The 19,086-nt window shown below is 40.9% G+C and overlaps 1 protein-coding gene across 1 annotated transcript in view; it reads left to right on the forward strand.

Annotated features, from left to right (window-relative positions):
- The window catches only part of LOC148368479 (vasopressin V2 receptor-like), an 87,577-nt gene that overhangs the window by 52,433 nt on the left and 16,058 nt on the right, over window positions 1–19,086 (forward strand). The window contains exons 3-4 of the mRNA XM_088329747.1: window positions 4,176–4,421; window positions 9,748–9,894. Coding sequence (XP_088185873.1) covers window positions 4,176–4,421; window positions 9,748–9,894 — 393 coding nt within the window. The remainder of the gene's footprint in view (window positions 1–4,175; window positions 4,422–9,747; window positions 9,895–19,086) is intronic.

The raw sequence follows: 19,086 nt of genomic DNA on the forward strand, positions 1-19,086 counted from the left end.
GAGTCATCCAAAAGTCATTGAAAGTAATCCAGTTAAAGTAACCCTACCCAACCCTGGTTTTGCCGGAGATCAAAGAGATCAAAGCCAGGAGAGGAAGCTTACCACGTGTTGTGAGTCATAATTGTATTCCTATTTAGTTTCTTTTGTCTTTTATTAGCATATTTGGTATGGGAGTAATCCAAATGTCATTGAAAGTAATCAAGTTAAAGTAACCCTACCCAACCCTGTACATACAGTTTTGGGATCGTATTAGTGCATTTTCCCGGATTTCAAGCACCCGTACGAACCCTGATTTCGGAATCTGAATTCATACTGCCCTATTCCACTTCACGAGTCGTGAAAAGTAAGAAAACCTTGAGAATAGAGAGCGCACATGTGCTAATTCCCCCAAGGGGACCAATGTGACGGCTCACTCAACGGACCAAGAAGAAAGCCAAAGTTTGTCTCAACAAAATAATACTCAAGCTGGGGGCTAACTTGTAACATCTGCAAATAACTTTTAAGACCTTGCCTCTGTCTGGCGAGGAGCTACTCAGGGTATGTTGGGGGGTCCGAGGGGAGGGGGATCTTCTTAGCAGCAGCTAAAATAACATCAACAACAGGGTTGGGTAGGGTTACTTTAACTTGATTACTTTCAATGACTTTTGGATTACTCCAATACCCAATATGCTAGTAAAAGACAAAATAAACTAAATATGAATCAAATGATGACTCACAACACATGGTGAGCTTTCTCTCCTGGCTTTGATCTCCGGCAAAACCAGGGTTGGGTAGGGTTACTTGAACTGGATTACTTTCAATGACTTTTGGATTACTCTAATACCAAATATGCTAATAAAAGACAAAAGAAACTCAATATGAATCAAATGATGACTCACAACACGTGGTAAGCTTTCTCTCCTGGCTTTGATCTCTTTGATCTCTTGCAAAACCAGGGTTGGGTAGGGTTACTTTAACTGGATTACTTTCAATGACTTTTGGATGACTCCAATAGCAAATATGCTAATAAAAGACAAAAGAAACTAAATATGAATCAAATGATGACTCACAACACGTGGTAAGCTTTCTCTCCTGGCTTTGATCTCTTTGATCTCCGGCAAAACTAACATCAAATGCGACCAGGGTTGGGTAGGGTTACTTTAACAGGATTACTTTCAATGACTTTCGGATTACTCCAATACCAAATATGCTAATAAAAGACAAAAGAAACTAAATAGGAATCTAATGATGACTCACAACACGTGGTAAGCTTTCTCTCCTGGCTTTGATCTCTTTGATCTCCGGCAAAACTAACATCAAATGCGACCAGGGTTGGGTAGGGTTACTTTAACAGGATTACTTTCAATGACTTTCGGATTACTCCAATACCAAATATGCTAATAAAAGACAAAAGAAACTAAATAGGAATCTAATGATGACTCACAACACGTGGTAAGCTTTGTCTCCTGGCTCTGATCTCTTTGATCTCTGGCAAAACCAGGGTTGGGTAGGGTTACTTTAACCTGATTACTTTCAATTACTTTTGGATGACTCCAATACCAAATATGCTAATAAAAGACAAAAGAAACGAAATATGAATCAAATGATGACTCACAACACGTGGTATGCTTTGTCTCCTGGCTTTGATCTCTTTGATCTCCGGCAAAACCAGGATTGGGTATCGTTACTTTAACCTGATTACTTTCAATGACTTTTGGATTACTCCAATACCAAATTTGCTAATAAAAGACAAAAGAAACTCAATATGAATCAAATGATGACTCACAACACGTGATAAGCTTTCTCTCCTGGCTTTGATCTCTTTGATCTCCGGCAAAACCAGGGTTGGGTAGGGTTACTTTAACTGGATTACTTTTGATGACTTTTGGATTACTCCAATACCCAATATGCTAATAAAAGACAAAAGAAACTAAATATGAATCAAATGATGACTCACAACACGTGGTAAGCTTTCTCTCCTGGCTTTGATCTATTTGATCTCTGGCAAAACGAACATAAAGAAAGAAAGAAAATAGAAACAAAGCGAATTAAAGTGTAAATCGGGGAGAGAAAATAGAAAGAGAGCAAGACAGAGAAAAAGAAAGAGTGAGAGAGTGAGAGAGAAATAGAGAAAAGAGAAAAAGAGAGGGAAAGAGAGAGTGAACGGGAGAAAGAAAAAGAGGGAGAAATAAATAAAAAAAGAAGTGAGTCAGAGAGAAAATGGAGAAATACAACCACAATTGTTTTCCAAGTGTTAACTGGCTTTGGTGACATCCAGTGGAAATATTTAAAACTACAGCTCATTTTCCTCTTGCGCTTCTCTCACTGTTGTCTTGCGGGCCGGATTTGAACCATTGGTGGACTTGATCTGGCCCGCGGGCCGCCTGTTTGACACCTCTGCATTAGAATAAATATCTAGAAAGTAATACTTAAACAATAGGGATAAATACACATGCCAAAAAAAAAAAAAAGATTAACCTTTGGTGTGACGTGACTTGAAGCTGGTCAGGTGGAGTAGCGGGCGGATGCGGGGGGAGGAGACAATGGAATAATACTGTAGTTTAAAAACCTGTGCTATTAAGATAATGCATTCCAAATCTCCAGTACCCCAGATAAAAAACATTTGACGAAAAGGTATATAGTAAGTACTACTTATTTGTAATACACCTGCATGTCATTAAATACATTATAAATAAATAATAAAACATAAGAAAATTAAAACAAATGTTTTGGTCCTGTATATAAAGACTACTCAACTCAACTATAGTTTACATTCAAGGTATCACCCCATTTTGGCTGTAGGTTGCCAAGAAATCCTTTATTTGGAAGCTCATTAAATATTGAAGGTTCCCTGTTAAGACACAGAACAAACTGTAAACACCCAAAATCGCTAGCAAAGCACACACAGCAATTTGTTTGGGTGAGCAGTTAGGTGTAGGGGGAACTCTGCACACATAGTATGTTTACTCTCATCTCATCTCATCTCATCTCATTAGCCGTACCGCTTATCCTCAGTAGGGTCGCGGGGGTGCTGGAGCCCATCCCAGCCATCTTCGGGCAGTGGGCAGGGGACACCCTGAACTGGTTGCCAGCCAATCGCAGGGCACACGGGGACAGACGACTCATTCGCTCATTCACACCTAGGGACAATTTGTACTCTGTTGGATATAATTCAATGCCATCCTAAATAGATCATAAATCTAATGTACGACTTCATGAGCAGTATATAAAAAGAAAAAAATGATGTTCTGCTAACAGCTAATGTGGGTAACTACTGAACTACTGAGCTCACAATGTGCCCAGGCACACCAGTTGAACCACTGAATTGAATCGACATCTAGCATCCCGGACGCTAATGCGGAGCTACCTGGCTTCAGCGCTGTTAGGGGAGACAGAGACTCGCTATCTACTTGAACACAAGGCGGTGTAACCCTGGGCACAAAGTTTTCAATCTGCTGCAGGGACGTCCAACTTTTGGCCTAGCGTGTGATGTCATCCACTCCGCTGTTGCTAAACTACAACACAGCACCCCGAGGCCATCCTGTTAATCTGTTAATAAACAACAAAAGGATACTGCTGGAAGTGTGAATTTTCCCTCCTTCTTTTTCACTTTTGAATGAATTGAATGATTCACAAGATATGCATTTCTTTTTTTTCTTTTTTTCTGCCTTTTTTCAAAATGTATCCTTCTTTTTTTCTCTTCCTTTTGTCTCTTTTTTTTCTTAGCTTTTCACTACTTTTTCATTTTGGTATTTTTTTTTCTTTTTTTGTTCTATTCCTCCCTTCCTTTAAGTCATTTTGTGCATAATTTTACATCATATTTGGTCATGTTGGGATGAAAGAAGCAAAAACAACTGAAGAGCCGTTTAGGACCCGAAAGAGCCGGTTCCTTTTCGTGAGCCGAGCCGAAGAAGCCGGTTCTCGACAAACTCTACTAACTTTACTCAACTTCGTTCTACTTCGACATTGGCTTCAAAATACCGCATTTAGAACGTGTATTTTGACCTTCATGCACTGTAACTTTGACTTAAGTCGCTTCTTAATTAGTAATTTCGAGCCCTGATTTTTGTGCACTGGCTAGATTTTCTTGTGCGCTGTGCGAGCAGCGCGCAATTGCGCATGCGCGCCGCTTAGAGGGAACACTGCAGTCAAATACAACAATAGAAATGCTTACAAATTCTTTTGTGTCCGCACAGGTTCTCCCCCAGCTCATTTGGGACATCACGGAGAAGTTCCAAGGTCCGGATTTTCTCTGCCGCTCCATCAAGTACTTGCAGATTGTGGGAATGTTCGCGTCTTCCTACATGATCGTGGCTATGACGGTGGACCGCCATTACGCTATCTGCTGCCCCCTGCAGGCGTATCGCGGCGGGGCTGTGTCCCGCTGGAACACCCCTGTCATGGTGGCCTGGGGCTTGGCGCTTGTCCTTAGTCTGCCGCAGGTAAAAGCTAGCTTGCGAGGTCATCACCCCCACTGGCGTCATTTTTTGCAACTGTTCCGATTGACGATTTGGCGCGGGTTGATGACATCACGCTACGGCAATTCCGATCGGACCCTCATACGACGCATTTGCAGGGTTGGGTAGGGTTACTTTAACTTGATTACTTTCAATGACTTTTGGATTACTCCAATACCAAATACGCTAATAAAAGACAAAAGCAACTCAATATGAATAAAATGGAAATGGAAAAACGGGTCAGTAGACGGGACAGGAGAGCAAAAACGTGGTCGGGGTCGGAAACGAGTCAAAAGCCAGGAGGGAAGAGTAGACGTGGTCAGGATCAAAAAACAGGTCGAAGCCGGGAAACAGACGGAAGAAGCCTTCAGAATTTTGTTAAGAGATATCCTTCACAGGGTTGGGTAGGGGTTACTTTAACTTGATTACTTTCAATGACTTCTGGATTACTCCAATACCAAATATGCTCATAAAAGACAAAAGCAACTCAATATGAATAAAATGGAAATGGAAAAACGGGTCAGTAGATGGGACAGAAGAGCAAAAACGTGGTCGGTGTCGGAAACGAGTCAAAAGCCAGGAGGGAAGAGCAGACGTGGTCAGGATCAAAAAACAGGTCGAAGCCGGGAAACAGACGGAAGAAGCCTTCAGAATTTTGTTAAGAGATATCCTTCACAGGGTTGGGTAGGGGTTACTTTAACTTGATTACTTTCAATTACTTTTGGATTACTCCAATACCAAATATGCTAATAAAAGACAAAAGAAACTAAATATGAATAAAATTACAAAATTTTGTGCAGACTTTGGGAGTAACGGAACACATGGAACAGCAAAAATGATGTTGGCAAGCTGTTTGGATTTATTTTCATTTTGTTTCTGTCGCATTTAATGTTCATTTTGCCGGAGATCAAAGCCAGGAGAGAAAGCTTACCACGTGTTGTGAGTCATCATTTTATGTCTTTTATTAGCATATTTGGTATTGGAGTAATCCAAAAAGAATTGAAAGTAATCAAGTTAAAGTAACCCTACCCAACCCTGCTTATTTGTGTGACATCGAAATAACTGCAAGCTAAAAATGATGGGGTTAAATAAGGGTGGACGGATTGATCCAAATATCGATATTATTGATACCGAGCGGATATTTGTATTGGATCGATACCGGGGGTCCCAGACTCAATTGACTAGGGAGCCAAAGGAGTTAAGGTCTGTGTGAAGTTGGGCTATAACAGCCTTTCCACAAGAGAGGGTCCTATAAAGATATTCCCACTGTTTTTAAAGATATTTTACACAAAAATGGGATTTCAAAATATATATTTTGCAAAATTTATGGACAAAGAAACACGAGCTAAATAGCTCGGTTAAAAACACAGAAAAAGCATATGTAAATTGTATTCTAGGCAGGGCAGCACGGTAGAGCAGTGGTTAGCGCGTGTGCGGCACAGTTCTGAGCTCATGAGATCGGACTTCCTGTGTGGAGTTTGCATGTTCTCCCCGTGCTTGCGTGGGTTTCCTCCCTTATTCCAAAAAGATGAATGTCAGGTTAACTGGCCGGACCAAATTGTCCCTAGGTGGGAATGAGCGAGTGAATTGTCTGTCCCTGTGTGGCCTGGGACCTGCTGGCAACCGGTTCAGGGTGCCCCCTGCCCACTGCCCGAAGATAGCTGGGATGGGCTCCAGCACCCCCGCGACCCTACTGAGGATAAGCGATGCAGATAATGGATGGATGGATGGATGGATGGGTTCTAGGCTTGTCAACAGGAGAAAGCCAATCCCATACAACAATCTCATGCACTGACAAAATGGCTAACCATTATTTTTATAGGAAAGGGCCGTGGTTTGACAAGAACGAAACTTACTCTAAGTCAAGGGGAATTTTCCAGACAGGAAGTCCAAGCTTCACAACAGACCTTTGTTAAAAATGGATTTTGTGGGTGTGAGTGTTATTGTTATTGTATAGTGACTTGTTTACCTCACTGCCCATTTTGCACATCTGGTTAGCTGCTCCTCTTGCACTCTTTGCACTACTGTATAATACACATAGCTATAATCATTTAGTATATTATTAGTATTTCAATACTCCAACTCAATACAACATTTTATTTATATCTGTACAAGAAAATCTGTACGGAAAAACGCAAATTTGTCAATGATGGGTACCGTCCGGTATACACCGACGATCACCAAACGGCAGATCAATCAAGTCAAACCAGTTCACCGCGGTAGCCTCTATCTCTGTATCGTTTTTTTTCGTTGTAACTGAAGCGAGCGGTTTGATGTAGTGAAAGGAACCGGCTTTTTCGGCTCAACTCGTTAAAGAGAGCCGGCTCTCAAACGGCTCACTTGCTTTGATGCATTCTATTACGAATTATGATGTTGTATAGAGAAGTTAAGAAAAAAAGGAAGGAGAAAAGGAGAAAAGGAAAAAAGACAGGTTTGTGGGAGAGCAGACGTTGTCTAGCTCAAAACAGATCGTAACGGGGGACTAACAGGAGCGAAAAAGGGCTTGCCATGTAAAAACAGAGATTCGCAGACGGACCGACAAAAGGGGACCGAGAGGGTTGCTCAGACACTGACTATCACTAAACGGCAAATCAATCAAGTCAAACCAGTTCGCCGCGGTAGCCTCTATCTCGGTATCGTTTTTTTCCATTGCAAACCAAGCGAGCGGTTTGATGTTACTGTGCGCATTTCCCATCATGCATCATTCCGTGGTAGTTGTGTAGTGAAAGGAAGTCCGTCTCCTTTTAGAGAACCGGCTTTTCCGGCTCAACTCATTAAAAAGAGCCGGCTCTCAAACGGCTCCCTTGCTTTGATGCATTCTGTTACGAATTATCATGTTCTATAAAGAAGTTAAGAAAAAAGGAAGTATAAAAGGAAAAAAGGAAAAAAGACAGGTTTGTGGTTATCCCTTTAATCGGTATATTACCAACAATAATTGAATGCAGAAAAGGAATTCATCATTTTAATAAGAACATACAGTGGAACCTCGGTTCTCGACCGTAATCCGTTCCAGAACCCTGTTCGAAAACCGATTTGTTCCATCACCGAAGTCGTTTTTCCCATTAAAAGTAATGTAAATCGTTTTAATCCATTCCAACACCCCGAATGTTTACCATGAATGTAAACATGAAGCTAACCCAGGCTAATAGTACTTTCGCGTTAGCGTAATCTTCCGTACGAAAGATTACGCTAACATGAACGTGTAAAAATAAAAAAATCAGGTCCTTTATTTGTCATGTAGCACCCGGGTCTCCACAAAAAGTGGTGAGCGGTTAAAGGATAAAGAAATGAATTATGAATAGGATTTCATACCTTTGTGGTGGTCTGCAGAAGCCATGCTCTATTCCCTCGAAAGAAGGGAAACTCGCACATCTTCTTCATATTTTGCTATTCGGTGGTTCGCGCCTCGGCCGAGTCATTCCTAAGACTTAAAAGTGGTCGGCGGCGCCCTCTGTTGGCTGCGGCTGCATCGGCTCGCTACAACGGGTCAGGTGTAATCGACATTTCGTTCTGTGTACATTGTTACACAGAATGACAATACAAGGAAATTATTATTATTATTATTATTATTTCTTTCTTAAATGCAATAGTCGTACGCACTACTCTTCCTTTCCACCTGTAGCAACTTTGCTGCTTGCACCGACCTTCCTCTGAGGCATAATTAGGGGTTAAAACACTCTGTTCACCGATATTAAAAACGAAAGCAAAAAGAAGTGCGCGGTCACGTGACAACAGTTCTTCACGAGGGGTGGGGGCAATCTACACCCGTACGCCGCTCAGCATCGCCCCTAGCGATTTTTTGAACGAAAAGCGAAGCAAGAATTTCTCGAAATTTTTGGTCGAGAACCGATTTGTTCGGACTGAGAGGCGTTCGAAAACCGAGGTTCCACTGTATTCTACTTAATTCAATTTGCATGTCTTTTTTCCTTCTACAGTGAACGTCCAAGCCACTTCATTTTTGAACTTTTTTTATAATAAACTTCATTCATGTCGAGCAACTCAGTACCTCACAAAAAATGTTCATTCACAATATATATGATATAACGAAACACATGTACAATATAACATGTTAAACGACATAAAACAATATGGTGTAAGATTATTTTGTATTTTGTAAGAGAAAATACAACAGTTTGTAAGCTTGACAGGTATGCAACTGTAAATCAGAACACCGCTTAGATACTGTGTTGAGAATGAGCATCAGGTACATCTATTACAATTGCATGAATCATGTGATCATAGAAAATAAAGCTGATTACCGTATTTTCCGCACTATAGGGCGCACCGGGTTATAGGGCGCACCCCCAAAAAATAGTTTTTGGTCCTATATCTTCCATAGATAAGGCGCACCGGATTATAAGGCGCTACAATGGGAACGTGGACAAAACAGTCGTTTCAAATATCATTCGGAAGGTTAAAGTCTTGGGATTCAAGAAATGCCAACCATTCCTTAGTTTCTATTTTCTTTTTCGCTCGCAACTTTACTGTGCATATGACAATAAACACTTGGAATTGAGTTGAATTCACACAACTCATCACAGCAACTTCAAGATCGTTCTAAAACAAGATACCGGGAAAATATAAAGCCGCACAGCTCACCTAAGTTCTCACGTTCAATAATGATACGGTCTTCTTACAACCGTGAGTGAAGTCAATCCAGGAGAGTCAATTATTTGCAAATACAGACTAATAAAACATGTTTCTTTATGGTGTACTTTAGCAAGCTTGCTAAGCTTCCTACGCCATTGCTAAACTCGGCCAATTGCAGGGTTTGTTTTGGCCATCTAGCCAATCCGAGGCTCCGAATAACTTCAGCCAATAGCGATCGATTTAACGGATGATTGACACATCTTTTTCGGCCAATTGAAGGGTTTGTTTTGGCCCTCTAGCCAATCCGAGGCTCTGAATAACTTCAGCCAATAGCGATCGAGTCAACGGATGATTGATACATCTTTTTCGGCCAATTGCAGGGTTTGTTTTGGCGCTCTAGCCAATCCGAGGCTCCGAATAACTTCAGCCAATAGTGATCGATTCAAATGATGATTGACACAGTGGTTAGCCAATGAAACGCCGGTAAATAAATCCCAGCATACACCGCGTACTACTTGGCGTTCGGGGGAAAATATAGTGCTGCAAGTTAGTTGGAAGACTTTGCGACTTAATATTGATCCATATATAAAGCGCACTGTATTATAAGGCGCATGGTCAGTTTTTGAAAAAAATGAAGACTTTTAGGTGCGCCCTATAGTGCGGAAAATACGGTACATAAAAAAATGTATATAGCCAATTGACAATCTTCCGATTCTTTCAGGTTTTCATCTTCTCGCGCTCCGAAGTGAGTCCTGGAGAGTTTGAGTGCTGGGGTCATTTTGCGGAGGGTTGGGGTCTCAAGGCCTACATCACCTGGATGACCGTGGCCGTCTTCCTCCTGCCTGCTCTCATCATTACCGTTTGTCAGGTAAAATGAAAACAAAGAGAGAAAAAAAAGATGGCTGTCACCGTTTTTCCGGCTTCTTCGCTATCAATTACCGGTTCCTTTGATCATCGGCGAGGAATCGGATCGTGGGAAGGATACCGATCGTTGGTTTAGGGATGCATGTTCCTAGCTTTTTCCTACTGGTACTGATAAAATCCTACCATTTATTTATTTTTCAAAATCAAACATTTTCTTTATTCATACAGTGGAACCTCGGTTCTCGACCGTAATCCGTTCCAGAACCCTGTCCGAAAACCGATTTGTTCGATCAATGTAAATCTGTCATTTCCAGCATGGTCGCCGTGGCGACCGGCTGGACCCGCCCCCTTGGCACCGGCTGTAGCAGATTTCCTAATTTGCGTGTGTGCTTCTTAAGGGCGCGTTTTGGGGATTGCCGGTTGCGGGTTCATTGCATTACTTTGCATTATTCTGTTTTGTTTGACTTGAGGAAACCTGTACCTGCCCGTTCTGAGTAAAAGCCTGTTTTGTGAGTATTCCTAGTCTGAGTTCCTGTTTGCCTGTAAGCCTGTTTTTGTTTTTGTCCCTGAGTGTTGGACGACTTTTATTTCCTTAATAAAAGTTACTGATCGTTAACGCGAATGAGTTCACCCTTCCTGCCTCCTGCCTCCGATCTGGTCCGGTCTCGTGACAAAATCGATCGTTTTAATCCGTTCCAACACCCTGAATGTTTACCTTGAATGTTTAACGTAAACATAAAGCTAACCCAGGCTAATCGTACCTCCGCGTTATCGTAATCTTCCGTACGAAAGATTACGCTAACATGAACGTGTAAAAATGAAAAAAAAGGATAAAGAAAAGAATTATGAATAGGATTTCTTACCATTGTGGTGGTCAGCAGAAGGCGCTCGGACACCTCCTTCATATTTTGCTTTTATTTCTTTCTTAAATGCAATAGTTGTACGCACTACTTTTCTTTTTTTACCTGTAGCCACTTTGCTGCTTGCACTGACTTTCTTCGGAGGCATAACTAGGGGCTAAAAAACCCGTACGCCGCTCAGCATCGCGCCCTAGCGTACCCACTCACGCATTACCGGCGTTCGAACTCCGATCTTTGACCGAACAGCGAAGCAAGAATTTCTCGAAATTTTTGGTCGGACTCCGATTTGTTCCAACTGAGAGGCGTTCGAAAACCGAGGTTCCACTGTATTTCGAAATCTTCGTTCGGTTCGGAAATTTCAGAATTTCGGTTCGTTTGGCAATTTGCATACTCGGCAGCCAATCAGAAGCCTGCATCGAATAACTTCGTGTTTCTGGACTTTCCCGAGCGTTGTAAGGTCGTCATTTGCGTATTATTTGCCAAAGTAGACGCCTAGAGAACACGAAAAAAATGGATGAGTGGTTAGGAATCAAGCCAAAACCTCAGCCCCAGAAGAAAGATTCAAAAGAAGCTTACAAAATTGATGACGCAACAAAATGTAAAGGTACTGTCACAGACCAGAAACGGACACAGGACCCAATAGCGCTCGTTTTCTCAGTTTTTATTAATAAAGAGGGAAGTGGCACTTGTCTAGCGAGGAGGATCGGAGACCGGCGGGAATTACATGTCGCTGGCCGGGACTGGAGAGCAAAGGCGGTGTCAAGTTCGGAAACAATGTCAGCAACAGGAGGCAGGCAGGTAACGGGGCAAAACAGATCAGGTAACAGGCAGGCAGAACGGGGCAAAGTCAGGTCCAGAAACAGGTTGGCAACGAAGGTCAGGTAGAGAAAAGCTGGGCAGGAACAGAGTCAGTAGTAAAGGCTTACTGAGCTGGTGGCAACAGTTCGCATAACGATCTGACGGCTCTTGGAAGCCGGGGGTTTAAAAAGAGTGCATCAACCAATCAGCTGTCCAGGCTTTTGGCGCCAGTTAAGCAGTCGCAGGTGCTCTGAATCGGTAATCATGACAGGTCCATTAAAAGCATGGTGGGAAGAGGAGTTCACGTGGCTTGTAGCAGACGACGCAACGCAAACATTGCATGAAGTAAGATGAGTCAATACAGGTACATACTCATGGCAGATGGAAAACAGCCATGTCATATATATGCAATGAATGTTATTAGTAGATTTGGTAGAAGTGGTTATGAATCAAGCCAAAACCTCAACCCTGGAAGAAATATTCAAAAGAAGCTAACAAAATGTATGGCGCTACAAAACGTAAACGTACATTAAGAGCATCGTGTAAATAGGAGTTCACGTGGCTTGATGAGTAAATACAGGTACATACTGATGGCAGATGGAAAACAGCCATGTCATATACATACAATGAATGTTACAAGTACAACATATTCAAATGAGGAACATACAGTGAAGAAAATAAGTATTTCAACACCCTGCTAATTTGCTATTTCTCCCATTTCAAATCATGGAGGTATCTGAAATTTTCATCGTAGGTGCATGTCCATAGTGAGAGGTAAACTAAAAAGAAAAATCTAGAAATCACCATGCATTATTCCTCAACAATTTATTTGTGTGTTATAACTGCAAATAATTATTTCAACACCTGAGAAAATGAATGTTAATATTTGGTACAGTAGACTTTGTTCTGCCAGGTTTAGCTTCTCATCTCATCTCATTAGCTACACCGCTTATCCTCAGTAGGGTCGCGGGGGTGCTGGAGCCCGTCCCAGCAATCATCGGGCAGTGGGCAGGAGACACCCTGAACTGGTTGCCAGCCAATCGCAGGGCACACGGGGACAGACAACTCGCTCATTCACACCCAGGGACAATTTGGACCGGCCAATTCACCTGAAATGCATGTTTTTGGAATGTGGGAGGAAACCGGAGTGCCCGGAGGAAACCCACGCAAGCACGGGGAGAACATACAAACTCCGCACAGGAAGTCTGGAGCTGGATTTGAACCCAAGACATGAACTGTGCCGCACATGCGCTAACCACTGCGCCGCCGTGCTGCCCTAGGTCTAGCTTCTTCCATTTTGTAATGATTCCTCCAACAGTGGACCTTTTTTCACCAAGCTGCTTGGCAATTGCATCGTAGCCCTTTCCAGCCTGGTGGGGGGTGTTCAATTTTGTCTCTGGTGTCTTCGCCTTGTTACAAGTTCAAGTCTTACTTATTATATGGGGTGGACAGGTTTCTTTACTGGAAGTGCAGGTGGACTTCTAATGGGCGGACTAACAGGTCTTTCAGGGTCATACTTCTAAATGATACACAGGCGTTCAAATACTTATTTGCAGCTGTATCACACAAATAAATCGTTAAAAAAATCATGCATTGTGATTTCTGGATTTTTCTTTTTAGTTTATCTCTCACAGTGGACATGCACCTACAAGGAAAATGTCAGACCCCTCCATGATTTCTAAGAGGGAGAAATAGCAAAATAGCCAGGGTTGGGTAGGGTTACTTTAACTGGATTACTTTTAATTACTTTTGGATTACTCCAATACCAAATATGCTAATAAAAGACAAAAGAAACTCAATAGGAATAAAATGACTCAATTTTGTGCAGGCTCGGGGAGTAACGGAATACATGGAACGGCAAAAATTGTGTTGGCAAGCTGTTTGGATTTATTTTCATTTTGTTTCTGTCGCATTTGATGTTCGTTTTGCCAGAGATCAAAGAGATCAAAGGCAGGAGAGAAAGCTTACCACGTGTTGTGAGTCATCATTTGATTCATATTTAGTTTCTTTTGTCTTTTATTAGCATATTTGCTATTGGAGTCATCCAAAAGTCATTGAAATTAATCCAGTTTTGCCGGACGTTGCATATTGTGCTAAAATGCTAATTCCCCTTATAGGGATCAAAGCCAGCAGAGGAGCTTACCACATGTCACAATTTGATTCATATTTAGTTTCTTTTGTCTTTTATTAGCATATTTGGTATTGGAGTCATCCAAAAGTCATTGAAATTAATCCAGTTTTGCCGGACGTTGCATATTGTGCTAAAACGCTAATTCCCCTTATAGGGATCAAAGCCAGCAGAGAAGCTTACCACATGTTGTGAGTCACAATTTGATTCATATTTAGTTTCTTGTCTTTTATTAGCATATTTGGTATTGGAGTCATCCAAAAGTCATTGAAATTAATCCAGTCTTGCCGGACGTTGCATATTGTGCTAAAATGCTAATTCCCCTTATAGGGATCAAAGCCAGCAGAGGAGCTTACCACATATTGTGAGTCACAATTTGATTCATATTTAGTTTCTTTTGTCTTTTATTAGCATATTTGGTATTGGAGTCATCCAAAAGTCATTGAAATTAATCCAGTTTTGCCGGACGTTGCATATTGTGCTAAAATACCAATTTCCCTCATAGGGATCAAAGCCAGCAGAGAAGCTTACCACATGTTGTGAGTCACAATTTGATTCCTATTTAGTTTCTTTTGTCTTTTATTAGCATATTTGGTATTGGAGTCATCCAAAAGTCATTGAAAGTAATCCAGTTTTGCCGGACGTTGCATATTGTGCTAAAATACCAATTTCCCTCATAGGGATCAAAGCCAGCAGAGAAGCTTACCACATGTTGTGAGTCACAATTTGATTCCTATTTAGTTTCTTTTGTCTTTTATTAGCATATTTGGTATTGGAGTCATCCAAAAGTCATTGAAATTAATCCAGTTTTGCCGGACGTTGCATATTGTGCTAAAATGCTAATTCCCCTTATAGGGATCAAAGCCAGCAGAGAAGCTTACCACAAGTTGTGAGTCACAATTTGATTCATATTTAGTTTCTTTTGTCTTTTAGTAGCATATTTGGTAATGGAGTAATCCAAAAGTCATTGAAAGTAATCCAGTTAAAGTAACCCTACCCAACCCTGAAAATAACTAATGGCGCTAAGCTAAAAGAGGCTGATTACTGGGTCTTTTTATCTAGCGTCCTAATGACTGTGAAGTCATATTTGGCTAATGATGTCCGATAATTATCATGCATTCCCACATTGAATTATTGTCACTTTCATGCCTCATATAAATCTCAACGAGACTTCGATAGAATTAGAAAATGATCGGAGACGAAGCGGATGACGACGACAGATGAAATTATGAATGCGCATTAACGAAGCGTTCGCTGACACGAAGATAATGGAATCCATTACTCAAGATGACGCCTTGACGTTCAAAGCGAAATGCGTCGGGCCGATTTCCAATTAGAACCGATCGTTTTTCCATCCGTCAATGACGTTTTCGCCCACCAGTATTGAAACGTCAATTCCGACAGTTTCGAAGATCGTCATAGTTTACACTCGTCCGATAAATTTCTGCCGGAATCGAACATATCTGATTTGCTTTCAAAACGAATTATTTGAAAATGTACAGCAGCGTGTTTTTGAACAAATGATCTAACCCATTTATGTGAAGAACAAACATAATGATCTAGAATTGTGCGTGCTTGGCGTTGCTGGGCATTTTACTTGGGTGAATGGGCCCCCCAACTAATAGATGCTTAGATGTCTAGATAGATGTCTAGATAGATGTCTAGATAGATGTCTAGATGTCTAGATACATGTCTAGATGTCTAGATAGATGTCTAGATAGATGTCTAGATGTCTAGATGTCTAGATGTCTAGATAGATGTCTAGATAGATATCTAGATGTCCATATAGATGTCTACATAGATGTTCAGATGTCTAGATTGATGTCTAGATGTCTAGAAAGATGTCTAGATGTCTAGATTGATGTCTAGATGTCTAGATAGATGTCTAGATGTCTAGATAGATGTCTAGATGTCTAGATGTCTAGATGTCTAGATAGATGTCTAGATAGATGTCTAGATAGATGTCTAGATGTCCATATAGATGTCTAGATGTCTAGATTGATGTATAGATATCTAGAAAGATGTCTAGATGTCTAAATTGATGTCTAGATGTCTAGATAGATGTCTAGATAGATGTCTAGATGTCTATATACATGTCTAGATGTCTAGATAGGTGTCTAGATGTCTAGATAGATGTCTAGATGGATGTCTAGGTGGATGTCTAGGTGGATGTCTAGATGTCTAGATGTCTAGATGTCTAAATAGATGTCTAGATGTCCAGATATATGTCTAGATAGATGTTCAGATGTCTAGATTGATGTCTAGATGTCTAGATAGATGTCTAGATTGATGTCTAGATGTCTAGATACATGTCTAGGTGTCTAGATAGATAGATGGATAGGTATGTTTTGGACCATGGTCAACCCAAATGCCCAAACACCTAAACAAGTTAGGCACCTCGGCACCTAAGTCGGTCATGCTTTCGTCCCTCCAGACGAAACGGGACACAAGAAAGCAGCCTTGTCACTCGGGTCAGGGTGACACAACACACTCTTTTGTTCAACAGCAGGGCCCGACAGCTTTCGCTGGTTTACCCCTGCCGCATCATATGGGTGCCCTGCCCTTCCCTAGAATACGTCCAAACAACCCATTATCCTTTTACAACACCTCTTCACTCATTCCTATTACCAACAAAGATACAATAAATGGATACCATAGATACCATAGATACCATAGATTGATACCTCAGATAGATACCGTAGATAGATGAAATGAAATGAAATGAAATGATCTGCATTTCTATAGCGCTTTTCAAGTCAAGACTTCCCAAAGGGCTTTACATTGTGCATCACATTTCCCAATAGCGGCCGTGCAGCCATGTGAGGCGCTAACCTGCTTATTGGGGGTATTAGGGGTTCAGTGTCTTACCCAAGGACACTTCGACATGCAACACGGACAAGCCGGGATTTGAACTGGGATCCCTTAATCCTAAAACGATCGCTCTACCTCCTGAGCTACTGCCGCCCAAGATAGATGTCTAGATACATGCCTAGGTGTCTAGATAGATGTCTAGATGTCTAGATGTCTAGATACATGTCTAGATGTCTAGATTCATGTCTAGATGTCTAGATAGATGGATAGATAGGTGTCTGAATACGTGTCTGGATAGATAGAGGTCTAGATAGATGTCTATATAGATAGATAGATGGATAGATAGATAGATAGATAGATAGATAGATAGATTGATGTCTGGATGTCTAGATAGATTGATAGATCGATAGATATCATAGATATATATCATAGATATCACAGCTGGATAGATACCTTAGATATCATAGATAGCTAGATGGATATATATCATAGATAGATAGATGGCTAGATATCATAGCTCGATAGATACCATAGATATCATAGCTCGATAGACACTATAGAAAGCTAAATCTCTACATAGATGCCTAGATAGATGTCTCGATGGATGTCTAGATAGATGTCTAGATAGATAGATATATATCATAGATATCTCATCTCATCTCATTAGCCGTACCGCTTATCCTCAGTAGGGTCGCGGGGGGGCTGGAGCCCATCCCAGCAATCATCGGGCAGTGGGCAGGGGACACCCTGAACTGGTTGCCAGCCAATCGCAGGGCACACGGGGACAGACAACTCATTCGCTCATTCACACCTAGGGACAATTTGGACCGGCCAATTCACCTGAAATGCATGTCTTTGGAATGTGGGAGGAAACCGGAATGCCCGGAGGAAACCCACGCAAGCACGGGGAGAACATACAAACTCCGCACAGGAAGTCTGGAGCTGGATTTGAACCCATGGCAGGTTCCCATGACATGAACTGTGCCGCACAAGCGCTAACCACTGCGCCGCCATATCATAGATAGATATCTTAGATTGATATCACAGATGGATATCATAGATAGATATCATAGGTATCATAGATAGATAGATATCATAGGTATCATAGATAGATAGATACCATAGATAGATAGATAGATAGATAGAAAGCTAGAAAGCTAGGTAGATATATATATATAGATGTCTCGATGGATGTCTGGATTGACAGATGTCTAGCTGTCTAAATGACTAGATAGATGGATAGATGGATAGATAGATAGAAATTTTTTTTGCATTATAAAAAATAATATAGAATTTTATCATAATATTCTCATTTTCTGAGACAGTCCTGTACGTCGGCCATATTAAATACTGTACCTGGCAAAGTATGCGTGCACAAGTATCATAAACTCAGTTAAGAAAAACAAAGTGTAAACGTTTACCCGGTATTACTTTAAAAATAGCACGGAAAAACCGCAAAAGCCGTAAATCAACTAAGATGTCAATCTCACCAGCAAAGAACAGACCATCTCACAAGAAGAGCGAGAAAAAAACGTCTTAACCGCATTTTTATGATAGCCGGTTCCTAAAATCGCGAGAGTCGGATCATAAAATCTCCGTGTTATCTGGTGGAGTCTCTGGTTTCTCTGCTCATTTTTATGACTTTTATCGTCCGAGGCGGTCGGTCTTAGATCAATCGTCTCGGCTTCGAGTCGTTTCAAATAGAAAAAAATAGAAAAAAGTACTGAATGTCAAAAATCATCCGCCAACACGTGTTGCATCAGATGGCGGGATTAAAGACAAATACTTTGCGAATCGATTTGAAAAAGGGATAGCCGAGCGTCTGTTTTGTGTCTTGTATCGCCTGGCAAGCATCTTGACGGCGTTTTGGAGAAGGCCCCGAAGCAACGCTTGCAAATGTTTGTTGGCTTTCTTCGAAACGCAAAAAGTACAGAGATTAAAGCGTGGTGTCAGGTTGTAAGGCGGTAGAGAGGAGACACGACCAAGTTGTGCTACTAGTTCTATTGAAAACCAAAATGTATTCATAGGAGGATCATAACAACTTTGAATCTTTGTATCAAGTAGATAGATAGATGGATAGATAGATAGATAGATGTCTAGATAGATAGATTGATACCATAGATAGATTGATACCATAGATAGATTGATACCATAGATAGATAGATACCATAGATAGATAGATAGATAGATGTCTAGATAGATAGATGTCTAGATAGATAGATTGATGTCTAGATAGATAGATAGATAGATAGATACCATAGATAGATAGATACCATAGATACCATAGATAGATAGATACCATAGATACCATAGATAGATAGATAGATAGATAGATAGATAGATAGATAGATAGATAGATAGATAGATAGATAGATAGATAGATAGATAGATAGATGTCTAGATAGATAGATACCATAGATAGATTGATACCATAGATAGATAGATAGATAGATAGATAGATAGATAGACTGATACCATAGATAGATTGAAACCATAGATAGATTGAAACCATAGATAGATAGATACTATAGATACTATAGATACCATAGATAGATAGAAAGTTAGATACCATAGACAGATAGATAGATACCAAAGATAG

The sequence above is a fragment of the Urocampus carinirostris genome, chromosome 3 (assembly GCF_059441175.1).
Source record: "Urocampus carinirostris isolate Australia breed hairy pipefish chromosome 3, RoL_Ucar_1.0, whole genome shotgun sequence".
In the NCBI taxonomy this organism is placed as follows: domain Eukaryota; kingdom Metazoa; phylum Chordata; class Actinopteri; order Syngnathiformes; family Syngnathidae; genus Urocampus; species Urocampus carinirostris.